The sequence below is a fragment of the Pseudopodoces humilis genome, chromosome 4, assembly GCF_049639895.1.
Source record: "Pseudopodoces humilis isolate 2021_Gansu_Grassland_sample_001 chromosome 4, ASM4963989v1, whole genome shotgun sequence".
Classification (NCBI taxonomy): Eukaryota; Metazoa; Chordata; class Aves; order Passeriformes; family Paridae; genus Pseudopodoces; species Pseudopodoces humilis.
The window spans coordinates 22,355,832-22,382,772 of NC_142203.1; the positions used below are offsets into that span (position 1 = coordinate 22,355,832).

Below are 26,941 nucleotides of genomic sequence, written 5' to 3' on the forward strand. Positions count from 1 at the left end.
TCGGTACTTCTGTGTTTAATGTTTTTTCCTCTAGGTAAAGACAAAATTACTTCAGATGAGAAAATGTTTCTTCATTTGATTTCAATTCAGGCCAGCTTTATCTGGGGTGTATGAGATATGAGTGTTCAGTGACAGCTACTAATTTTTTTTGTACGACTCTATTCAGGGTGTGGAATCCATGAAGCAGATTTCACCAGTGAAAGACAAACTATCTTTCGTATTTAAGATAATTACTGGCGATTTTCACTGTCACTGTGAATCACCAGGAGAAGGCAGTGGGATCTCAGATTGCTAGTGATACCCTCTCTAGTTCATCCTCTGGGCCATAGCCACCTTGCCTTCCACTTTAGCCTCTGGGAGAAAAGGCAGCCCAGCATGATTTCATTGCGGTGTATCAGCATCTGCTATAATTCTTCCCAAGACAAAAATTTCAGTATAATAATTTCTTAATTTCTTTCTCAGTGGGTAGACTGTAACATACTTTACTAGATTGATATTCCATCATACTATGAGGAAGTGTCTCAATAACAAGTCTCCTTAAGTGTGGTGCTAGAAACAAAGCACTATAGCTAGATTATTGTGTCAGGTGATTATTTTTATACATTGATCTTCTAGAAACAATTTAAAATAACTTACCTCATTCTGTATTTTTCAAAATACTTTGGTATCTTGCTGCTATTACAGGATAAACATTATGAAAGCTACAAAGGTTTGAAGCGAGTTTGAAAAGGAGATTTTATGAGAATACTCAAATGTGACATGTGCAGCTATATTATTGAATGTTCCCACTACTTCATTAAAGCAGCAATAATTTAGTGGAGCTTCAGATTTTGGGGTAGTCTTTAATTTCTCAAACAAGGGTGTTAATGTTTCTTATGATCAACGACAATGTATATTGAAAACAAAATGTCTAGCTGTAAGCTACAGAGTTAGCAAGTAAGTTCAGGGTAGTTGTAGTTTACATATCTAAATAGTATCAGTTCTTGCAGGTATGTTGGAGTTGTCTCACTTCATATCTTTTCCATACATCTTGCTAGCCGTCATTCAGTATAAATACAAAGTGAGTTTTATTAGTAACTTCACATGAATATTGCTTTGAACTATACTTCTAGGTAGGTAGCTGAGAATTTGCTCTTAAACTGATGGCTGTTTCTTTAGTTTTCTTTAGTCATGCTGTCCTGCTTTATTACTTCTCTTCTAATTTGACTGGCATTATTATGCTGGGGAATAAACAATGAAGTTAGTTGAAGTGGTTGGTAATCACTATTAAGTTAAAAAACCCAACCAACCAAAATAAAGCTCTAAGCTTAATTTAAGAATGTAGTGTTAAACTGAATCAAATATCAAATCTCTTGACTGAAGAGGAATCTATTCATAGATGCTGTTAATCTGTGTGGTGATGACTGTTGCAGTTGTGTTGTGCGTTGTCTGGGGACTCAGTCTCTGCAGTTTTGAGTTTTTGCTGCTGATATGCTTCCTTTAATAAGAAGGTTGAACTGCTCCATTCTTAATGTGAATATGCTAATATTTATGTTTATGTGACTAAACAGTGATGATAATACCTAATTTATTTTTAAGTGTAGTCCAACAAAAATTATAGGTATGTTGCTGGAAGTTTTTCTTGTTTTATGCCAGTCCTTTTCTAGCATGTAGCTTAAGGACACACAGGATTTTCTGGATTTAAAGTAATTTTTTCCCCTAGAGTAAGGGCAAGATATCTGGAAGGAATGGCAGATGCATAATAGAGTTACATGATATTGTTTTTGAGAAACAGTAGTTACTGGCCATAAGAAGCCTGGTTGTATGCAAAAATGTATATTGTTTTTGTATTGTGACATCATAGAGATTTGAGAGATTGTGGGCCTTGTGAGGCATGCAATAGATAGCCATTTATCTAACATTCACTTTGTTCTGTAAACTTTATTATCAAGCTTCCTTCCACAATTACAGCTATTTGATTTAATAATGATTACAATAAAATGCATCTCTAATTCTGCTTTAGTAATGTAAATAACTAAGGAAGATTTTTCCTTTGGAATAGATCTCATTATTTTATTACTGTTTCTTCTTTTCGCAAACATATTCTTTTATTTCTAAGTAAGAGCTGTAGTCTAAGTGTTGTGGTGACACAGTGTCTTATTCTACATTTAGAGTTTTATAATTTGTGGCTGATCATGATTTCAGTAGTATTAAGGTGCTATGTTTCCACAGATTGTGTGACCTTCTGCTTTGCCAAGATACAACTCAAAATTATGTCAGTGATAGATGAGGTTAAATACAAGTGGTATTGCCATTGACCTGTGGGTTACATATTCCTTTGGCTGTCTCTGCTGCCTGTTTATCAAGTTAATTTCTCTTTCCTGAATGAGGAAACACACATACAATAATTGAAGCTGTGACGTATTATACCAGAGCAAATAGATGGAATTTGTTCCCTAAGATACAAATGTATGTTTGTGCTAGTCACGTATATTACTCTAGATAATTGGAGTGAATAGCATGCAGTCTCAAGCTTAAATCAGATTTAGTGATGAGGTTCTTGAAAAAGAGAATGACTAGGATGGATAATGGTCCCAAAGCAGAAATAACTTACTATTTTATTTATTTTAAAGAGGTTTGGCAGATACAGTTTAATCTGCTAGTCATGTTTTCTTTATTCTAATATTTTTATCATTTCATCATTGTAGAGGAAATCAAATCTGCCAGCTTTAAAAGCTTGCTGGACATCATGTACATTAACATGGTGGACTAAAGTATTTGAGTGAAAATTAAACAGTATAATCCATAAATCCACATAACTGGCTTAGGGGGGGCTCTCCTTGCCCCCTCTTCCTTCACTCTGGATAGTCAAGTACTTTTGGAGTGTTCGGACTTGGACACCAGAGGTGTATAGCAGTAATGTTTTAGGTGGCTAATGAAAGTTAACTTTTTTAGAAGAAATTGGAGTCCAAACAATGCTCAAATAGTTAATTTTCAAGTCAAGACTTATTTGATTTTTGTCAAGAGTAAAATAGGATTAAAATCATACTGGCTTAAAATGGATTTGCAATTTTATGACAGGGCAGCCACCTTAGTATTGTAGATTGCTTTAGTCGATTGAGCCCATTCAAATGAAAGTTTTTACTTGTCAACAAGTATAAATATCTAGGGATAGGCAAATATGAATCATACCTAAAAAAATGATTCTATTTTCAGAGTTTTAACCTTGAAAGGAAAGATGTTTAAATGTAAAGTAACTTAGTGGGATGGGAGTATGTGAATCTACTTTTTTGGCCACAAGTAAGTTTCCTCTTTGATGGAAGAGGAGGCAATTATATACAAGTTTAAGCAACATTTGGGTGACAAGCATTGAGTTCTGCTTGTAATTGGGGAGGGGTACTACTTTTTAAAAAGGATATTCGAGAATGGGGAGAAGATCTGTCAAGCTACTAGAAAGGATTGAATGGTAATCAAAATAATTATTAATCAAAAAACCAAAGATTAATGACTTCTTTAAATTCACAGCAAGACAACTAGGATACATCTTAAAAGCTTAGTGTATTTTCTTCTTTTGTTCTTCAGTGGTTTGAGCCAGAGTAATTAAAAATGGAAATAAAATACCTCCTCTTAATTGGTAATAAGTAGTGGAATATCTTGTCAACAAAATAGGGGGCTTCTTAAATTTCTAAAAATCAGAGTTTCTGTTTTTTTAATGAAACCAAGGTCTCTAAAAGGCTTATCCAAGAGTGCTTGCATTTATCTCTCTGTAGTGGGAGAAAAAGCCTCATTATATGTATGATTATATATAATCATATATATAATGGGTCATTTTGGAATTCTCATCTAATCAGAAGATCAAGTATTTAGGTATCTATCTGATAACTCAATATGATACTTTTAAATTGAAGAGCACTGTCTCATACCATATTTTGATAGAGGATGTAATATGGTTAATGCTTCTTCATCAGTAGCAATAAGCTACTCCTGTGAAGTCTTTCTGAAGTAGGTATGATTACGCATTTTAAGTACATTAGTATAGAGAGGAGTGTGAGTGATATATATTGAAAACCAAATTGTAGCTCAAGTCTTTTGAAAACTGAACAGTTAAACTGGATTTTTAGGGGTCTATCTTTAAATACTCTGACTTGTAAGAAAAGAGATTAATGAAAAGCCTCTTAAAAACTTTGCATTTGTTTATGTTAGTTTTGCTAAAACAGTGTTTTTTAATATTTGTTTTTTACCCAAAGCTGTAGCAAATACAATTAAAAATTTGTGCCCTCAGTCTGTCACTATAGTAAGGTATGAAAAAGTGAAGGCTTTATGTACTTCAGAAAACACTCAGAGTTAGGGTTACTTTTGACCTACAGAGAATGAAGTTGAAATCCAGTGTTTCATTAAGGTGTTCTGAAAATAGGTTTGGTACTTCTGCATAGTGTGCAGTATTGTAATGTTGGACCCAGTAGGAAAAGCTCACAGGGAAATAATACATTTTCAGAGTATTAAATATTTGGAATAAAAACAGAGAATATGTACTGAAGAACAAAAACCAAAAATCTTGACTAACTAGCTTCCTTAAGTAAACAAAATTCTGCTGAATGAAGATGTCCTGTGTGTGTGAAAAAGTACAAGATGAGTAAAAGCAATGATACCAAGTTATTTTTAATTAAATAGACACACAATGCATATTGTACAAAAAGGTGGAAGTAAAATTGTATCGCAAGGCTTTAGCTATTTATATTTTCAAACTTCTGAATTGCCTGTTGCTCTAAGGTAGGTGTTCACTAAAAACTATAAAGTCCAGACTTAATGTATCATTTAGCTCTTGGCTTCATTAATCTCTTTGATTTTTTTAAAAATTATTTCTCTAGATAATAAGATGGTTTTATTCCTAAAGGTAGGAATAGCTTTAATTAAAAAAGTTTATGTGTATTTTTTTTTTGCACAAGAGCTTATTTAAACCTTTCTTCATAGCATTTTAAAACCTTGTTTCAATTTATGGTTACTAAGCTTAATAGATTGTAATTTTACATTTTTATAAAAGTCTCGATATCTCGCATAAGTCAAATATGTAATAGTACCATTTTAATTAAGTATTTTATTACTATCTTCAATATTTGTTGTGTCTTTTACCTGTAGTCTTTATGAGGTTTATTTTTGCTTTTATGTGAAAAATGTATTTTTAACTTAAGATGAAACTGAAATTGAGTAAGAATTTTATTGCTATATTCATTAATCTTTTTTAACCCTTTATCATTACTTTGTATTTTCATTTTACAGATGGAATACCTCAGGTTTATTATTTTGGCCCATGTGGCAAATATAATGCTATGGTGCTAGAACTACTTGGACCTAGTCTGGAAGATTTATTTGACTTGTGTGGTAGGACATTTTCTCTTAAAACCGTTCTTATGATAGCCATACAGTTGGTAAGTAGAATAGATGTTAATTTGAGTGTTCACTAGAATAAGTAAATCAGTCTTCAATGGATTAAATGCTTACTTCACTTAGGAGATTTGCACTTCTCATGTTTTAAATTGGTGTTGGTGGTATTTAAAATGCTTGTGCTAAAGTTTAAGCAGGAATACTCTTACATTACTTTAATTTACTTTGTTCCAGTTTTTCAAGTCAGATCATGAATGTAATTACTTGTGTCTTCTGAGTTCTCATCACAACCTAAAATCATGAATTTTAGTTTGACATACTCTTTCAAAAAAGAAAAACCTTGAAGAAATAAAAGTAATTTTATCCCACACAAGCAGTCGTATTATGGGACTCCTAAATAGCATAAATATTTTTTTCCTGCGCATTCTTATAAGAAAGTAAACAAACAAATGAAAAATTCCACAAATCCTTACAGAAATTAGAGTACAAAATTATTCAATGAAGAATTATTCTCGTTTTTGAAGATTTTTTCATTTGGTTCTGACTTGAGGGTGAGTGGAAGAGGAAAGAAGGACGATTCAGGCTCTGCATGTTTACCAGATTTCCACTTCCCTAAATATCACTATATTTTTACCTTTAATAATTAGTTAAAAATAGCTGTTTAAAACATGACTGTAATTGTATAACAGGCCTGCAACTACGGACATGCAGACACATTGAACTTATTTATAGCCAGAATGACGGAATGAGTTTTGTAAATGCTCAAGTCCTCACAAGTCCAAAGATCAGCTTTATTTAATACTTCCTGTTCCTTTCTGAATATGGAAATTTTGATACAAAGCAGTCCAGCTAGAATGGACTTTATATGCATAGTGATGAACTTTCAGTGCTTCTCTCATTTATATATTTATTTATTATTATTTATGCAATAGATTTACATTGAACTTTGCTTGGTGACATAATTTTTGGTTTTGCTTTTAATGTACACAAAACATATTTGTGCTGGCTGTTTTGAGAGTCAAAAACTTCTGTTATGTGCAAGATTCATGACTAATGTCCGGTGTGAAAGTTTCTAATACATCAGTTGGTGTATATCTGCTTTGGAAAAGTGTACAGTTTTCATTGACTTTAACTGGGAGGTACTTTGTTAAGAACAGTATCGCTTTGGTCTTAAGATACTGGGGTGTGTGATTTCTTTTACACATGAAGCCCAATATAAGATATTTAGTTTCAAACACATCTTCATGTGGCAACCTGAAGCTTAAAGTAAACTTCCTTGTCTGTTTTTTTTTTTCTTTCATTGAAGATTTCTCGCATGGAATATGTGCATTCAAAGAACTTGATATACAGAGATGTAAAACCTGAGAACTTCTTAATAGGACGACCTGGAAACAAAACCCAGCAAAATATTCACATTATAGACTTTGGTTTGGCAAAGGAATACGTAGATCCAGAAACAAAGAAGCACATACCATATCGAGAACACAAGAGCCTTACAGGAACAGCTAGATACATGAGTATAAATACACATTTAGGAAAAGGTATGTGTGCTTTTTAGGTACAGAAGCAGCTGTGATTTGTCATAAAGCATCTTACTTTCAAGTTACAGTTTTTCTCAGTCTATAGTCATTAAGAACTTCAATTTTTGTGTATTGTGCAAAATATAGTTTGTCCTTACAGAAATAATGTTGATGGGAATAATCTTTTTTGAATTTCTAACCATCATGATCATGTCTTGGGAATTGTCCTCTTTGTTAGTTATCCTTATAAGAAAGATGAGGTATATCTTTTTGTAGCGTAATGCCTTCACATTTATAAGTATACCATGGCAGAGTGAAGTGTCCAGGAAATAGATGTGCTTATTAAATACAGAAAAGTAAATAGGTTGCAATGACATGGGTTTTCAGTGCTTCCTTGCTTTTCTGATCTCTTTGTGATGCACCATAAAAAAATAAAGTAGCTTAGAGATGATGCTGATTTCTTGATTTTTTTTTTTTAGTGCTTACACTATTAATTATGCTTTGTCACAGTCATTAAAGGTTATGCCAGCAAGCTAAAGAAATTATAGGATGTATATAAATATGAAAGTTGTTATTATTGAATTAATAAATTCACCTTGAAAAAGGTGTGAGCATTCAGATCTTCATTTATTCCAGCTGTAGAGAGATTTTTCTAGTGAAAACAGTTAGACCCCTTTGAATTTATGTAAGCCAGTTGCTTATCACTGCATAGTAATCACTTATTAGGTTACTCTTTGAATTGGTCATAAAAATGTTGCACAGTACTGACAGTTTAACTGTAAGTATAACTGTTAATACAGCAAATGAGAAACCATTCACACTTCTCAGACAGGAATAAGGTGCTTTGTCAATAAAGCAGAGATGTGGAATCACGTAGGTTGGAAAATGTCCTTAAGGTCATTGAGTCCAACTGGTAACAGCACTGCCAAATTCACCACTAAATTATGTCCTTAAGCACCATATCTGTCAGGCTTTTAACATACCTCTGGAAATGGTGACTCAATCACTTCCCTGGGCAGCCTGTTCCAATGCTTGAGAACACTTCTGGTGAAGCAAATATTCCCAGTATCCAATCTAACCTTGCCTGTGGCACAACATGCAGCTTTTTCCTGTTGTCCTATTCCTTGCTCTTTGGAAGAAGAGGCAAACCCCCACCTGGCTACATCCTTCTTTCAGGGTTGTAGAGAGTGATAGGTTCTCCCCTGAACCTCCTTTTCTGAACACCCTCAGCTCCATCAGCTGCTCTGGATCTGTGCTCCAGACTCTTCACCAGCTTTGTTGCTCTCTAGTGGGCATACTCCAGCACCTCAAGCATCAAGTTTGAGCTTTCTAAATCTAACTTTTGGAACTCAGGTGAACTCAAGTTCTTCAGATAAAAGAAGCATTCACTATATTTTTCAAGCATAAAGGCTGATGTCAGTTTAAGGTGGCCGTTAGATTTTTGACACTGGGCTCTCATCTCCACCAGGCAGGATAAATGTCTGATTATTATAAAATTTTCAACAGTGGCACAACCACTTTTGAAATAAAATAAATTTTTTACTCCTCCTTAAATAAGATTGCCCCAAAACCTTTTAAGAAAAATAAACCAAAATGTTGAACTGGTAATTACTTGAAAAACAAACTGAATTTTGATTACACGTCTGATATTAACACTGAATGTGTTCATTTTTGTCCAATGATATTTAATCATAGTATGGTTTGGGTTGGAAAGGACTTCAGAGAGGATCAGTTCCAAACCCATTGCCATAGACTGGAGCACCAGGTTGCTCAAAGCCCCATCCAGCTTCCCCTTAGACAGTTCCAGGGATGAGACATCCACAGCTTCTCTGGGCAGTGTGTTTCAGTGTCTTGCCACTCTCACACTGAAGAATTTATTTTAAATATTTAATCAAAACTTACTGTCTTACAGTATGAAACCACTAGTTCTGTCCTGTCACTGCTCCTTGTAAGAAGTTGGTCTGTAGCTTTCTTGCAGGCTCCCTTTGGGTTCTGGAAGGTGCTATAATGTCTCCCTGAAGCCTTCTCTTCTCTTCTCCAGGCTGGACAGCACCAGCTCTGAGACTGCCTGAATATCTTCATGGAATTGCTTGATCGGGTCCATGTCCTTCTTATCTTGGGGACCCTAGAGCTGGATGCTGCACTCCAGGTTGATTCTCACCAGAGCAGAGCAGAGGGGCAGAATCCCCTCCCTCACTCTACTGGCCACACTGCTTTGGTTGCAGCCCAGGACACATTTAGCTTTCTGGGCTGTCAGTGCACATGGCTGGATCATGTCCAGCCTCTCATCCATCAGCATGAGCAGGTCCTCACAGGGCTGCTCTCCATTCTCTGCCCAGGTTGTATTTGTGCTTGGGATTGCCCTAACCCAGGTACAGGTCCTTGCACTTTTCATTGTTGAACTTCATATTCACACAGGCTCACCTCCCAAGCTTCTCCAGGTCCCCCTGTGACATATCTTCCCTCCAGCATGTCGACAGCACCATGCAGCCAGATGTCATTGGCAGACTTGCTGAGGGTGCTCTTGATCCCACTGTCCATGACACCAGCAAAGGTGTTACCCAGCTCTGGTCCCAGTAGGACCCCTAAGGAACTGGTCTCCACTTAGACATGGAGTTGTTGACGACAACTTAGAGTGTGACCACTCAGTCAATTCCTTTTCCACTTGTTTCATCTGTCAAATCAGTGTCTCCAGTTCAGAGACAAGGATATCCTGTGTTAAGTGTCAAATGCTTTGCACATAGCCAGGTAGATGATGTTGGTTGCTCTTCCTTTATGCATCAACACTGTGTTGATGTGTTGAAGGCTACCAAATTTTTCAGGCATGATCTGTGCTTATTGAAGACATGTTGATCATCATCGGTCATCTCCTTATTTTCCGTGTCCCTCAGTATAGTTACCACGAGGATCTACTTTGTGATCTTGCTGGGCACTGAGGTGAGTCTCACTAGCCTGTAGTTCCTCATGCCTTCCTTTTTTTCCCTTTGTAATAATGAGGGTTATCTTTACAGGGCTGTACTTCTCAGAGATTACTTCTTCAGATGATTCTTCTTCAGATGAATCTCTTCTTCAGAGAGTGCTTCTGTGATGTAGTGGATGTAAGGGGTAGTGTCTTCACCTGAGGTGTTCCCTAAGGACTCGTAGATGCACCTCAGCAGGTCTCATAGGCTTGTGCACCTTCAGATTCCTTATATGAGCTCCAACCTGATCTACAGTGGGTAGTTCTTCTTTCTGCCAGTTCCTGCCCTTGTCTTCTATGACATGAGTGATATGACTGGAATACATGCCAGAGAAGACGGAGGCAAGAAAGGTATTTTTTTGCCTCAGCTTTCTCCATATCCCAGGTCTGTTTCCTTCTGGAGAGGTCCCACATTTTCTGTAGTTTTACTTTTGTCACCAACTTACTTAAAGAAGCTCTTGTTGCCCTTGACATCCCTGGCCACATTTAATCCTATCAGGGCTTTAGCTTTCTTAAGCTGATCTCTGGCTGCTTAGACTATTTTTCTGTATACCTCCCAGCCTACCTGTCCTTGCTTCCCCTCTCTGTATGCTTCGTTTTTTTACTTTGGATTCATACAGGAGCTCACTGTTCATCCACCCATGTCTCATGGTTTTTGCTTGACTTTGTCGGAAGGCATTGCTTCTGGCTTGGAGAAATTCATGCCTGAATATTAACAAACTTTCTTAGGGCCCTGCTTCCCTGCAGAACTTTATCTCATGGTCCTCTGTCAAGCAGGACCCTGAATTGGCCAAGTTACATCTGCTGAAATTCAGGGTACTGAGCTTGCTTTGCTCCCTTCTCACTACTTACCCTGTAGGATCTCAAACTTCAGCATTTCATGATCACCACAGCTAAGGCTGCCCTTGAGCTTCATATTCCCCACCAGCCTCTCCTTGCTGATGAGAACAAGCTCCAGCATAGCATATCTACTTTTTAACTTCTCTGTCGCTTGGAGAAGGAAATTATCATCAGTGATAACTTACTGGATTGTTGATGCCTTGCTGTCTTGTCACAGAGTGGTTGAAGTCCCCCATGAGGACCAGAGCTTGTGAACATGAGGTGGTTCCCGTGTCTTGCTAGACAACTGTTACGAACAAGTGTTTGAGATCACTTAAAAAATCGTCAGCATGGGTATCAGTAAAAAACTGATTTAATATTAAGCACAACAAAGTTCTTTGCAAGATTCACTCTGCTACTTACTTGTCAGTTACACCAAGGGTAAAGGGGAAAAACCCCAAACCCCAAGAAAATTCAGTCAGTCAAAACAGAAATGAACTGAGAACTTTCTAGGGGTGTGTGTTTAGGTGCATGTGACAAGTGACAAAAGGACAGTGAAGACAAGTATAAAAAAGAATATAGCCTAAAAGTTTAACAGCACTCAAAAGTATTTAACCTTAACTGGCATCTTTACTTATACCTTAAACTTAACAATTCAAGATAGGAATAACACTTACCAGCATTTAACCTAATTTATAACTTAACCTTACTAGTTACCTTACAGGCCTAACTTACTTTGATATCCAAGATACTTGAAGATCTAAGAGAACAGCATTTCTCCCAAAATTTGCTGTAGTATGTGTGTATGTTTATGCACAGAGTCAGTGCAAGGTACCTATGAAAAATTCCCCTTAAAGGCAGACAGTTACTCACTCCGAGTGCTTTTGCATTGTGTAATTCTCCTTTGTGCAGAGTTGAGCCTTGAGGAGTGGGAGTATTGGCCCATGATTCATTTTTGTTCAGCAACCTTCTGAGTACGGCAAACTTGAGAGTTTGTGGGCTCTGAGAGGGCCCACTCGGAGAGAGGCTGCTGGTCACAGCTGCTGCAGTCCAGAATAATTCAAAGATTCTCATTTTAGACCACTGTTTGTAGGGTCGCAAGAGAGTGGGCTTTAGTCATAATTATATTTCATCCTAGCCACAGCATGAGTTGGTGGACTTTCTTTGAAAGTGTGAGAACAGGGATGTTGTGCTACACAAGGAAGAAAAATAGTTTCCAAGGCTGCTCATAAAGAAAACATGAGCTTGTTAGACAGTAGGAGTTCCTGGGAGTACAGTGTTTCTGATAAACTCAAGAGCTGAGCCCAGGTGCTGTTTGTCAAACTGAGACGTAATGAGCTTTAATCAGATCATAGCGTGGCCTGGAAGGATGCAGCACCACAGGGACTCAGCTGCTCAGTCTTCCTGGTTGGAGGGCCTGTGGCTGCCTAACCCTGCCCTCCCATTAATTCTTCCCAATAGCTCTCGTTCAGCTCCTCCCCCATCCCCAAGCAAAACTCCATGCACTCAGCTGGTTGTTGCCATGGAGGGTGACATTGCCTCCTGATCTTCCTTGCCTCTCCTTCCTAAAGACCCTGAATTATTCCATTCCAACAGTTTTTTTATGTTCTGTGATATGCCTCAAGAAAATTAGTATATTTTTAAATCCATACACTGAGATATATGGAACACTGAAGGATGTCAAGCTCTGTGTTTACAGGGACTGTGGCATATAGGATACAGTTTTCTCTGAAAATAGTGGTAATAAGACAATATTTTAGAGTGGTGTTTTCAGTCTGTAGATAATTTCCTGAGCTGCTTGAATGGTCTGACAACTGACCCTTGTAAAAAAATAAGTGTTTTCAGTAAAGAGGGAGACTGTCAGGTTCGCATTCTCTTATAAGTTACTTTTGAACACATCATTATTGAACTGTAACTTCATCTGTTAGTGTGCATGAGTAAGGAGCGATGTCCTTGAATCAAAAGTATGTTTTAGGATTCATAAGTATTTAAAATTATCGTAACAAACACATTGGTACTAGAAAGACTTAAAATGTATAATCAGAACTTTCTGAAAAATCACCAAAGCCCACTCTTTTAAGATGCATATAGGAAATACGTAGTTTCTGAACATCCTGTAGCCAGTAGTCATTTGTTGCAGAAGAGACATTTGATCAAGGATTTCTGGTAGTTTTGTATCAAGCTGGGAATTTGTAAATGGAATAGAAGGTATTTTGTCTATGTGAAGAATAATACGGCTTTACTCAAAAAGCTATCTGAAGGAAATAAAAATACTCTGCACCCCTTACTAGCATGTAGCTGGTGTCCTACCTTTCTGTAAGATAATTTCTCTTAGGGATAAAATTACTTGGTGCTTCTTCTCCAGTTCACTTAATTTTCAGGAAGGGAAAGTGAGATTCCAGAGAGTGTAGACTCTGATTGGGACATTAATGAAGACAAAAGTCTGCGTCTGTAGAAGTCCTGCAATTTTCTGTGTTTGATGGATGTGTAAATTGGTAATTATTTTGGGATCTCCCTAAATTCAGAAGAACAGTGTGTTAAAATGTTGTCTAAGTTATTTGGCTACTGAAAGTATAGTCACATGGAGTCAGGACTTACTCTAATCCAGCCATCTGTAATGGTCTCTGGAGAACTACCCATATCCTTGATTGTATTGGTCTTTTCTTGATAGTGCTTAATTATTGCACAGGCACAGGTTAGTTATCAAACAAAGACTACTTGGAACTCTACTGGGAATGAAGCAAGTCTGCTCTTAAAATGAATAGAAAGGCCAAATGAAGTCAATTTCTTTAAAGAATTACTTATCCTCAAACAAAACTAGGAGAACCCCATTCTTACCTTTTAGTACATGTACTCTCTTGGCAGAGCTCTCAAAAGTTCTAGATTTAGAATCAGTTTTGGAGTGGCCAGATTCCTTTGTAACCTAAACCATCCACAAATAATTCTACACTGGACCAATTTATGGCACGAACAATAAGCATTTGGTCTTGAAATTTTATTAGTCTAAATCCTGAAGTTTTTCCAGTAGCTAAAAAAAACCAACCTTCTGCATTTGTAGTAGTTTCTTTGTTTATGGTGATGGCTCTACAGGAGACACAGCAACTTTTACTTGCCACTGAGCCAGTGGTGCAGGATGAAGTCTGTCCCAGACCTGGGCTCCCCTCTGGGAAGTTTGGTATGTTCCTTCTCATAATAATGAATTATCACTGGACTTCAGGGCAGAATTTTACCTGTCTTAGATAAATCCTTTTCCTGGTGTAAGTTAACCTTCTAAATGCACAGTTATATGAAACTGTGCCTCTATTTTACATTAGTTTACCCTAATAAAAACAACAAATAAGTCTTTGCACCCTTAATTAAAGGTATAAATGAAAATAAGGCGTTTTTTACTTTCAGTCTATATTTTTCTTAAGACAACAGTATGGCATACAGTGTGTGCTTATGATAAAATTGGCATGCAACTTAGTTTTTATGAACCAGAACCATTAACTTCAGGATTCATGGTTTTGTTCAGGAAAAAAGGCTTTCTTCCCTCATATTATTAAATGAAATCCAGTCATTTTTAGTATGGCTAAAGACTAGGGGTTTCAAACTTATTTGTGCTAAACTTTAGAAACTGATGGTTTGAGCTAGGTAATCACTTCCCATCTCCATATTTAACCAGGTCACCTTCTCAGTAACTAATAATGAGAAGTATAGAAGTATAGTGTCTTCTGATCCAAATACATAATCTTTCTACTGCTAGAGCATTCCTAAACTTCTTTAGGGACCTGGATGCTTCTGTTGTTTAAATTGTGTTATGGTTACTTAATTGTTTATGCTAAAAAAATAAAATTTCTGGGGATAGCCTGCTGAATGAAGCTCTATTTTTTATTTAAAACAGCCTGTTTGAATAGACATAATTATCTGTAGTTTATGAGCTAAATAAAAAATATTAGTTTCTTATGAATTGAGCTGTTTCAGATAATCTCTTTGAGAGAAAAGAAACCATGTGCCTTAAAGCTTTGTTGTGTATTTGTTACGATTGTATTATCTTTTAGGCAACATATCCTCTCAATCTCATTAAAATGTGATACAATATTCTGTATATGTCTGTGGCCCTTCTTCCAGCTGGTGCTTGAAATCCTTTTGTCTTCCAGCTGGTCCACTGCTATATTTTTCCAGTTTTTGGATGTCGTTTTTTGAATAATAGTAATACAGTCTTTGAGTTTCATGTTTCTCAAGCTCATCTTGAAGATTTCCATAGGAAAGGGTATTTGACTACTGTTTTTTAATTACTTCAGGCTGATCTTGAGTGAATTCTTGAATGGATTCTAAGTAACAATCCCTGTCACCCAAATTAAACACAAAATCCTTTCCCATAGCTTCTTTTTGAGGGCATTGTGAATTTAAATGTTATATCCTTGTTCCTGGAGAAGTTTCTGTTGTGCTACAGAAATATAGCCAACAGTCCAAATCTCATAAAAAACTCAAAAACAACCAAGCAAAAAACTCAGCAAAATAACACCACAAAAACCTTAATTTGAAATAATAAAGATTAAAAATGTCATAAATAGATTCTACAAAGGAGCAATTGTCTCAATAAGATGCTATTGCTTTGGTTGTTTTTTTTAAAGGAGAAAGGGTTAATTTTGCATTGGCATAACTTGCAGAAATTAATTGAAAGAGTGGAATTACTGTCCCTTAGCTAAGACCAAATGGAGCTTTCCAGTGCATTTTTGTGGGCCGTACCCTGGTGTTGCTCATAGATGGACCATGTATTGCACACTTGTACCATTCCTGTATGCTTTGCCACTGTCTTGCGTTGCGCAAGGTGTTTGTCAGGAGCAGTGCTCCTGAAGTAGTGATTTTCTGCATGCTCACCCAACCACATAAAGAGCACAGGATTTCTGCCAGCACCATCTGGGACGTAACGTTGCTTTCATATACTGAAACATGTCAGGCATAGAACCCTGCAGCTTACTCCTGCTTTCTTCTTAACCTATGAGATTATATCAGTGTAGCATGTGGTCAGCAGGTGGGAAGTTGTAGGGTTGGCATAGAAATTGAAATAGGACCTTAATTGTCTGGAGGGCCCTCACTGAGACAAATGGCAGGAGTGGAGAACAAGCATGGAGAAGTGAACACAAACAAGAAGAGTGATGGCAAGGGACTTGGAAACACGGAAATGAGCGAAGCAGAAATGACTGAAAGAGGCTTATATAGCTGGCAGATTAGTGATGATGTGAGGGGCTAGATGTAGCCTACATGTTACCACTATCCTTTTTTTGGTATTTTCTTACATGTTTGATAATATGTGTTTATTCAGTGTTCAAATGAGAAGATAGGGCTGGAAAACAGAGTAGTAAGTACATTGTTCTGTTTTCATGAAAATTAAAAATTGTTCTTCAGATCCGATATATTTATGGCAATATTATGTGTTGATCAGATCAGAGCCAGGTTGGATTCGTTGACTTTGCTGTGTTTGAAAAATCAAACATTTTTTTCATTTACCTTCCTTCTCCGTTCCTCTTGTTATCAAAGCCTAGTGGCCTTGTTCTGTGAAATACTCAGTAGAAACTGTTAGTATTTTGTTTTTCGTCCTTGTGTCAGGCAGACAGTCAAATTTAGAATTAAATGCTACCTCTTACTGCAATATGTAATACAATGTATAACTTCTTTCAACAGCAATTCAGAATTAAGTCAGATGGAAATGATCTATTTTCCACTAGTAATTCAAAGACTCACTATTCTCTGTTACCTTCAATTTTCCCAAAAATGACTGATTTAATTTTAAAACTATGTGAAATGCACTTTGAAAACTCTGTGTTTTCCTTGTTACTTTCCTTTTTCTTTAACCTTCTGTGAATTTTTTGAAGGACTGCCACTGCTTTACTGCAGATGAAAAATTGTGCATTGAGCATTGTGTTCTGTGAAAGCTCATATGTCAGCTAGACCTGATAGTAGGCTGTATGTACATTCTGATTTCTGTCCAAATAATAGTATTTCTGAGCCTTCTTCGATCTACCTATGACTTACTCAGAAATTCCATGATGGGTCCCTGAGGAAAATGCTGTCTTCTCCATGATTTTGTTGAGGAAAAACTAGTTCTATTGAACCTTTCTTAAATTATTTTAAATTCACAAATAATAGATTAAAAAAATGTTGGAATTAAAATGTAGTTTTAAGGTCAAATATATTTTAGAATGAGAATTATTTCTTTTAGCAAGATAATTTGCTTGAAATGTTGAGACGAATATAACTGAAGTCTGTATCTGTTTTTTTTCTGGGTTTAGCTGTGATCTTAAGCAGTCTGTAGTACACAAGAATGCCCCCACATGCTCAAGTACTTTGTACCTAATAATTATTTTTATATAATCTGGCAGCTAGTCTTTTAAATATAATGTAAAAATAGACAGATGGAAGTTTTTAATAATATCTGTATTTTGTTTCAGAGCAAAGTAGAAGAGATGACTTGGAAGCTTTGGGTCATATGTTTATGTATTTTCTCAGAGGAAGTCTTCCATGGCAAGGTTTAAAGGTAGTGGGTTTTGATCTCTTCCTCTGTCCTATTTTCAGGTCATCAACTTTTATTGACATGTTTGGGATTTTTTTGAATGTGTGTCTGCAAGCTGTATAACTTCAGAAGCTTGTTTGTTCTTCTGTCATAGGCAGATACATTAAAAGAACGTTACCAGAAAATTGGAGACACTAAACGAGCAACTCCTGTAGAAGTATTGTGTGAAAACTTCCCAGGTAATGTCTGCTATTAATAAAAATGTTGTGTCTTAATTTATAAAATGAAACTGGCATAGGTAATGGCATAATTTCTGGGTTTTAAATTACAATATGTGTAATAGATCACAGAATCTCAGAATGGGTCAGGGTGGAAGGGACCACAGTGGGTTATGTGGTCCAGTCTCCCTGCTCAAGCAAGGCCATCCCAGAGCACATGGCACAGGATTGTGTCCAGGTTGTTCTTGATATCTACAGCGAGGGGGACTCCACAGCCTCTTCAGGCAATCTCTTCCAGTGCTCAGTCACCTGCACAATAAAGGAGCTCTTCCTTTTATTCGGGTGGAGCTTCCTGTGCATCGGTTTCTGTCCATTGCCTCTCCTGCTATTGCTGGGCACCAGTGAACAGAGCCTGGTCCATCCTATTTACAGCCACCCATTACATATTTATGTGTATTCATCAGGTTTCCTCTCAGTTGCCACTTTTCAAGGCTGAATGGGCCCAGCTCCCTCAGCCTTTCCTTATATGAGAGATGCTCCAGTCTCGATCAACTTAGTAGCCCTTTGCTGGACCCAGTCCAGGAGCGCCGTGTCTCTCTTGTACTGAGGAACTCAGAACTGGACACAGCCACTGAGTAGAGGGGCAGGATCACCTCCCTCAACGTGCTCTTTGTAATGCACCCCAGGATTCCATCAGCCTTCTTGGCCCCCAGGACACACTGCTGGCTCATGAAGAACTTGTCCAGAAGGGTCCCCAGCTCCTTCTCCACAGAGCTACTTTCAGCACGTCATTCCCAGCCTGTGCTGGTGCCTGGGGCTGTTCCTCCCCAGGTGCAGGACCCTGCTTTTGCCTTTGCTGAATTTCAGAAGGTTCCTCTCTGCCCATGTCTCCAGCCTGTTGAGGTCCTTCTGAAGGGCTGCAGAGCCCTCTGGGGTATGGGCCACTCCTCCCAGCTTTGTGTTGTCAGTGAAATTGCTGAGCAGGCCTCTGCCCCTTTATGTCATTGATGAGTGAAGTAAATAATACTGGGCCCAGATAGAAGAGTTATCCTTTGAAAAAACAGTAAGCTAATGCTGTTTTTCTTCAAATACAGATTCTTCTGAAGGAAACATTAAAAAAACTGTTTTTTAAGGCACACAGTGATCAACGAGTCTGCGCTTGTCACACTGAAAATTTTGCAAGCCTTTTCAGCTGAAATGTGGTATCATACCCCTATTAAAAACAAGCTGCATTAGATACAGCTTGAACTAATACTTAAAATAACTTGTGAGATTCAGGTTTCACTTCTAGCTCTCTCTAAGTACAAGGAGAATCAACGAGGTGTTGGAAAATTGGACAGAAAGGAAATACGACGTTTTTTAGAAGTTATAGTTGTAGTAATATGTCCCTTGCAACATGGGGACGTGTATGACACGTCATGTATGAACATGATTTTTCCAAAATACAACTGAACACCTTGAAAGGTAATCAAAATGTCATTGATAGGCTAAGTGGATTTGCTGAGAGTAGCTCATGACAAATGAAAATAAATCCTGTCCACAGTAGGCCTAGTGGACATGAGGCTGATGCTTTATGTTTTATACCCCTTTCTTTACCTTTCCTCAGTCTTGTCTCTGTAAAATTGACTGGAAAGAAAGAAGAAAGTAGAGGCATTTCTCTCCACATATTTTTGCACACTGTGCATTAGAATTGGAAAATTCAATAGAAGGTCTCAGCTGGTAACGTGAAGGAAAAATTAGTGGGGTGTCACTTGCTAGGACATGTTTGGAATATAACAGTGTATCTTAGAATATGGTAGCATCTCAACGAACATTATTAAGTAATTTTTCTTTCTGGTAATTCACAGATTCATGGTGAGCAACTGTTCAGGTTTTATGGTGAGAGGTACAAGTTGCTTTAAAATGAAATAAGGTGGTGGGGATTTTTTTGAGTTCCAGTAAAACAGATAAAGGCAAATATATGTGTTTCTTCTTTATCTAGAGGAAATGGCTACTTACCTGCGTTACGTAAGAAGGTTAGATTTTTTTGAAAAGCCAGACTACGACTACTTGAGAAAGCTCTTCACAGACTTACTTGATCGGAAAGGCTATATGTTTGATTATGAATATGACTGGATTGGCAAACAGTTGGTGAGTACAGTTCAGCTGTTAGTAATATCGTGGGTTTTTCTGTGATCAGTTTTGGGCTTCATAAGATAAGTGCATCTCAAGGCTGCTAATGGAGTTGTGAAGAGCTGCTATTACAAGCCCATCTGCAGATGCGTGTTCTAACATTATCTTTTGGCTTGAGTGCTTCATATTCAGTCTCTTTCCAAATGCGCTCTTAATACCGAAGTACATCTCTGCTCAGTCCAAAAGGAGGTGGTGGAAATTCAGGTTGTTTATTGAGCTGAAGGAACTTAAAATTCTGCAAGTAATTGTCATTACTACATTTTTTTTTCTATTGTTCCCAGTATTTTTAAAATGCAGAACTATAACTTCTCTGCATATGAGGTATACTCCAGATATTTATCAGTTATTATGATGAAATATTGCATAGTTCATTACATATTTTATAACAGTGCATCTAAGGTTTCAGGAAACACTCTGTTTATATAATTTAAGAAATGGTAGAGGATGGGTTTTTCTTCAGCTTCTCAAAGTTTTTGGCTTCTTTTTATTATGTAGGGAAGGGAGGACTAATATTTTTATATTTGACCCGTTTCAGATTACACGCTTCACTCTGCCGTTCCCTTTGTGACTCTGAAAGAATTGTAGCATTTATTTTTTTGCAAATTATTTTTTCCAGTTAGCATTAAAAATTACTTTAAGCCTTTCATCAGGTTTCATCAGAATGTTGTAACTGCTAACTGCAGAAAGTATCAGCCTAAAGTCTTTCAGAAAATAAATGTATGATAATACTTAGAATTGCTACTTCAGTACATTCTGTAAGATACGGTTTACTTTTTTTTCTTGTTGGTATTAGTAAATATCTAGTGAAGCTTCTGCTTTCATCTTTTTCATCTCTTCATAATTTTGTGTTATTTGAAACTGTAATTTTTCAACATTATATTACAAACCAGTAATTACAAACTTTTGGTGAGACTTGGAAATTTATTTTTTTTACCAGTTGCTACATATTATTTATATTTGTAGCCTACTCCAGTGGGTTCAATGCATTCAGACCCTGCAATGTCTTCAAACAGAGAAGCATATCAGCACAGAGACAGAATGCAACAATCCAAAAATCAGGTAAAATGCTCATGTGATATTATCAGCATTACTATGTCTTTTGTCTAATGATTTGTGCTGTTTTTATTAGAACATGAAATTAAAATTGACCCTAGTTTTTTTTTTTTGTTGTTGTTGTTTTCACTTTGATTTAAGTAGATCTTTGTTGAGGTCTATGTGTGTAGAGATACATAAATATCTCCTAAAAGCTTGCTAGTTTGAAGCTGTGATATAATGTAGTGAATCAGTAGTCAATTTTCTGCATACTCACACTTCTTTATTTGCTGTCTCTCCTCCATACACTGTATCCTGTCTTTCAGTTCTAACATGTATGTATAACATTTTGACTTTTTTTAAACCACTGTAATAACTTAGGTGGTAACAATGTTAGGAATTGAGAGCTATGTCAGTTTACCTAAGCAAAATTGAAGAGCTGTGTAAGTGTTCTTTTTCTTACTAAGAATTTTGAGATTTAGCTACTTCAGCTCTGTATGAAAATTTACATGAAGGCATGCGTAAGTATGTTGATATGGTGAATGTGGAACTGCAATCTATATAGGGATTGAGTGTGTAGTGCTTCTATGTTTTTTAAAAATAATACATGACAATATACAAATAGTTTATTTTTAAATTTTTTTCTTCTTTTGCATAAATCATAATACATTCGAAAATGATAGTCAACAGAACATAGGGCAGCTTGGGACTCACAGCAAACCAATCCACATCATTTGAGGGTCCACCTGGCATCTGACAGACATGGTGGCTCTGTACAGGTATTTTCTGCTTCTTTCATGACCTAAATCAGTCATTTTTTATTACATAATACTACTTTCCTGTAACGTATCGCATGATTCATGTTTGCAGAATGCTGCTATTATTTATTATTTCACTGTTCAGTTGTCAAAACAGGTGCTGAAATTGTGGAACTTTTTGTTGATGGAATTTTTCTTGCATGTTTCTTAGTTGAACAGTTGAACCGTTTCTTTTACAGAATATTTACTGACCTAAATGCAAGCAGCTGAAGTTTAGACTTTAAATGTGTTAATTGTATTAGCAAGTAAAATCCACCATTCAGTGTTGATCAGGCCATGTTTTTTGTTCCTTAAGTAAACATAAAATTAAAATACTGTTAAGTGTTGTTTGCTTACACTTCACTCCTTTAATCAATGTTATTGACTAGAAAAGTGTTCCATGGCAGCACCTCACACATCTCAGTGAAAATATGTGTAGAAACCAACAATTTTTCTTATATTATTAGTTTTATTTCATATTCAAAGAGCTCTTTTTCTGGTTTGTTTTGAATTCTTAAAATTAATTTTTGAAATTTTAGCTCTTTGAATATGTGTGTGCTCTTTGAATATGAAGGTGTGAAGTAGTGGGAGTAATGTGTAAGTAATTAATACTGAAAGATTCAAAATGCCAGCTATGAAGTCTACATGAAATGTTGAGCTTTGAGTCCAAAATGAAAAAGATTTAGCTTTGGGAAGCCTTATCTGGGTGGGGGTTGTGCGTGGAAAATTGTCTGCTGCATTTTTGATTATGACAATCTAAGTTACATATGTTTCTTCTGAATTTTCTGATTTGGAAAAATGGTCACGGCCTGAAGAAAGAAGGAAAAGTTGCGCGTACAGAAAACAAGGCTTCAGTCCTGTCAGGGTGATAACGTTCTCTAAATTTTGTTGCTTTAGAAACAGCTGTCATGTGTAACATAACAACATCTAGTAGGTGATAATTATTACAGTGTATCAAGAAAAAATTAAAAGTTGTTTTGTTTTTCCCATTAACAAATGTTTAAAATACTTTCTTTTCCCATAATTTAGGTTAGAAAAATACACATTGAATTTGTTAAATTACAGTTGGTAGAACTTTCAAAGTGTCATCATGACCCTGTTGGCAATTGTGGCACTTAGGAAACCTTTTATTCTTTGTCAGGTAAAGTGTAACAATTACAAGATATTTTCTTCCATTGTAAAGTATGCTAAATACCCTTTGGAGATGTGAAGAACATTTTCTAGGAAAATAACACAAGAAACACTAGTATTCCTTACTGTTAATATTGTGGTTTTTCTGTCATCTTTCCTCACAGGATACAGAGTAATCTGATCTCAGTTCAGATCATTTAGATCTGTCGAGGCTAAGCAATTGCCATATGAATAAAAGCACTGTGCAAAACTGCAGCCATGGTCTATGTCTTTGAAGATCAAGTGTTGTGCAGCAGGGTGTTTTCATATTGGATTGCTTTTTGTTGTGGAGTGGTCATGCTTCCTTGTTAAGGGCGCTTACAAAATCACACAGGATCTCCAATTTTGCTGTGATATACCCCCTGGCTGTTGTCAAATACCCCTTTGTTGCAGGAATACTAACTGAATCATGCTATTTGTTAAGTTGGTTGATTAGCTAGCTACTTTAGTAGGATTCCTGATTGCATTCAAGGAGACAAATGCTAAAAGTCCCACAGAAAATTGTTCAAAGGAAAAGTTGAGTCTTAGGTATGAAATTAAAGTGTGTTTATTTTTTTCTGTGATGTTAGCGAGTCATTGCTCATCTTTGAGATCAGTTTTATAAATTTTTCTGCAAGATATGAAAATCTGTCTGATATATTTTAAAGTGACAGTGGAATGATTTTAGGTTAGTTCTATTAGTCATCTGTAATAATACTGCTGATGTAATTTCTGAGGTTCTTTTTTAGGTGATTGTTAAAATTTGCTGGTGATTTTTTTCTGTGGCATACTAACATGGAGTGGACTGAATGTTGGTGTATATGTTTGTTAGCATACGCTTGTATGCTTTTAGCTGGAACCATTGAGGTTCAAACTGGTTTGTTCATTAATGGATACTGTTTTATTTTTTGTATTAATTTAATTTATCCCAGATCCGAAGCCTGTGTTCAAAAGATCCTGGTGTGTTTAGACACATCTAATTTTACTTTATAGAATCAGTAAAGTTCAGATAGTATTAGGAAATTGAGCTGTAAAGGGAAGACATCCTTTCTTCCACCTACCACAGTACATTTTTCTAGTTCATGCAGACTTATTAATGATCAACTCATACCTCCCAACAATTCATTCCAGAACTTTTGTGCCTTTGTTTTTATAAGTTTGCCTCACTTCTCAAAATGTCAGCTGTACAACACTGAATTATTTCTTTCTCTACATGAGCTGTAATCTGCTTCTGCACTCATAAAGACTGTATTAATCTTTTCCATTACTTCTTTTTTCATCACTTATTAACTGATCTTCTTCCTCTTATCTTTTCTCTTTCTTTTTTCCCACTGGGAAATTTTTTTAAGAGGAGGTTAGATTGAAAGATTGGGTTAAAGAGTTCCCAATAAAGTACTTAGGAACTGCTTGAAAGATTTTTATATTTGATTTAAGTAGTTTTGAGTTGCAAAATTCCTCTCCTTCAAGAAGTTAAGATGATAAAGTGTAAGATGAAGCAAATCAATTTTGCTAAGCTTTTGTAAACTAAAAAGGTATTGTGATGACTTTTATTCTTTTGTCTTAACTGAAAACTTTTTGAAGGTAAAATGAAGAATTGTATAGTATCACTAATGAATCTCTTAGAAATGTAGACTGGCTTTATATTTTGAGTGGAGAATTCAGTTACTGAGATTCTTAATGGAATGAAAGGGTTTTTTCTGTGTCTGTTTTAAATTTTTGCATTTCCTTGTTGTTGGTATAGTAATGAAAATTAGCAAAATCTGTTTTTTTATGGCAGATTTTCTAACTCATTTTTGAACATAGCAAGTAAAAGGTCAGTTTTTGTACTGATGCAAAGCAAAGTATAGAGGCTGAAGATTTACTGTTACCTTTTAGGGAACTGGTATTTAGGCTTAACTGTGTCTTGTTTTAAGTGGCCTTTTTCAAGCTTCCAGAGGACCATGTATCTAAGAAATCAATCTATTCCACAATTCACGTGTCATTAATGTCTAGTCGGTGGAATTTTTGTTTCTTTACCTCATGGCATAGAAAGTATCAAGAAATAACCAGTGATGCAATATGCTCCTTTATATAGGTGCTCTTTGTATTAACTTTTAAAAAACTTTTAAAGAACTGATTACATTTGAAGGAACTAAATTTAAAGCAGGATAAAGTTATAAAAATTTTTAAGGTAGTTTTAGGTTTTCAGTTTAGTGGTTATTCTCCCACTTGAAAATAGGTAAGTAGCTTAAGTTAATCTTCAATATTGTGATATTTCTTATTTGAAACTTTAAAAATATTTGTTTTTTGAAATGTAATTATGTTACTGTTCAGGGAAGGATGTTCATCTCCATTTTATAACAGAATTTTTAGGTGCAAAACCATAACTTAAATATCCTAATTTTTTCACTGTCGTTGTATTCAAGTCTTCTAAGAGATTAATTGTGCCTCCCATTTTTTCATCAGGCTATTGATTTCATTAAAGGAAGTCCATTCCAAATTGAGTCACATGTAGAGAATTAAATTGAAAGTTTCTCTTAAAACAAACTTAGTGTCATGTAGCTTCTCTCTCCTGAAGTTTTAGCTTTTTATGTGGATCTAATGTGATGAGTTTTCATTGTGCCTCATTTGTGATACATTCTGGCTTCAGAATCTGGTGTACCACTCCTTCAGTGGATAAGATGTCCTCTGGGTGACTTATTCTTGCTCAATTCTGTTATGTTCCCATATCTTCCTCCCTGTATTGTGCAGATTTTTGAGCTGATTGGCATATACTTGGAGAGAAAAATTTAATGATTTGCCTTATTAAAGGCTCCTTTATTGATGTAATTTAACTGATGAAGTTAAATTCACACGGCTGAAGCCTTACCGACAGTGGAGTTGTAGCACTCCTGCCTTGTAGTCTTTGTATCAGTCTTAGTTAGTTTCATTTCCTTCATCTTATTAAGTAATGAGCTCCTAGAGCTGCTTTTGGCAGTAGTAGATTTGAGTGAAACTCAGTGTAGTTGTGGTTCTGGAGAAGCAGGACTGATGCCGTTTCTTGGATTCATACTGTATACACTTTGGTTCACTTCTGCTTTCAGTGGTTGTAACTCTTTCCAGAAAGAAGAACTTCATGTTCCTTCCACCTAAACTATGTCATGCAACAGACCATTGCACTTCATAGTACTTGTGTATATGGTGAATGTGTATGGTTGTGTATGTGTGTGGGAAGGACTACAGTCTCTTTCTCCTTGGTATTTGTCAGAGAGGCAGAGATTATCTGTTACTGACCAGAGCAAGGCAGGGCAGTCTTTCGCTATGTGGTGTGAAGTTTTCAATGAAGTATTTCAAATTCTCTTGAAGAGTTTTTAAATTTTAATAAAAATTTAAAGTAAACAATCAACGTAATAGACCAGCTTAGGAAAAAAGCTGTTTTAAAAATAGATTTATCCAGCTAATAGAAACCACTGTCAAGAAAACTGGGATTGAAGTCAGTTTGAAGAATAAGCTGCAATAAGCTTTGTTTTGTTATCAGATAGTAGTGTATTGACCTCAGGTAAACTGAAGACAAAAGCTTCTGGTCTTGATCAACCACTCTTACTCAATCTTGAGCATAGATCTGAGGCTCTTTTTAGAAAAGTTGTTTTTAAATCTAGATTGTGGAGCAGAAATCTTGCATTATTGGGGCTGCAGGCAAGTTTGACTGCAGTATTAATTGGGCTGCACTGCTGTATATAGATTAGTATAGGCTGTAGTTGTGGTTAGTTATATTGTTAGGTGCAGGGGCATGTGGGCATGACCCTATCAGTGATGCTTTCCAGCTGTAACCATTCTGTGCTTCTATGTTTCCTTTGGAACCAAACTCATTTGGTGTCAAGTTGAGCAAAGTTTTTTTTACCCTTACATTTTTATGACTCCTGTCTTAGTTAGCAAATACTTCTGATGTACTTTTCCACTCTGAGTATTTTACAAGGAGCAATGACATGACCACCACAAGATACCTGGTGAGGTGGTTGGGATAATACTCTATCTCCTTCCTTAGTAAATATGTACAGTGATGGCAACTCAGAATATTCTGTGACTCTGTAAAACTCTGTTATTGTAAAAACAATAACTAGTAATCCAGAATGTTTGGTTCAGGACGCCTGCCCCACCATCTTACGGTTCATTAAAGTACAATTCCTACTTATGTGAAGTGCTTCTGTCATGCCCAGTGATATGAAACTGAAGTTTGAGACAGCTAGTTGAAACTCCACTGACTTATCATTGCAGGAATAAAGTCCAGTCTCCCATGATTCCTGTAGTTATATTAATTAAAATTTAAGTAGCTAGATTCCTGCAATTGTTGTTTTGTTATGAGCCTGCAGGGGTTTTTTGGCAGTGGTTCATATATTAGTGAAATTTGAAAAAGGAGAAAACTCAGCTGGGTGTCAGCAAAGGGCATGGAAAATGCCTTG

General features: G+C 36.2%; 1 protein-coding gene across 5 annotated transcripts in view; it reads left to right on the top strand.

Annotated features, from left to right (window-relative positions):
* Positions 1-26,941, top strand: part of CSNK1G3 (casein kinase 1 gamma 3) — a 75,260-nt gene that overhangs the window by 38,341 nt on the left and 9,978 nt on the right. For all 5 annotated transcript variants that reach the window (XM_014257099.2, XM_005528113.2, XM_014257102.2 and 2 more), the window contains 7 exons: positions 5,257-5,405; positions 6,668-6,902; positions 17,094-17,179; positions 17,310-17,394; positions 19,355-19,503; positions 20,509-20,604; positions 21,261-21,356. In XM_014257099.2, coding sequence (XP_014112574.1) covers positions 5,257-5,405; positions 6,668-6,902; positions 17,094-17,179; positions 17,310-17,394; positions 19,355-19,503; positions 20,509-20,604; positions 21,261-21,356 — 896 coding nt within the window. The remainder of the gene's footprint in view (positions 1-5,256; positions 5,406-6,667; positions 6,903-17,093; positions 17,180-17,309; positions 17,395-19,354; positions 19,504-20,508; positions 20,605-21,260; positions 21,357-26,941) is intronic.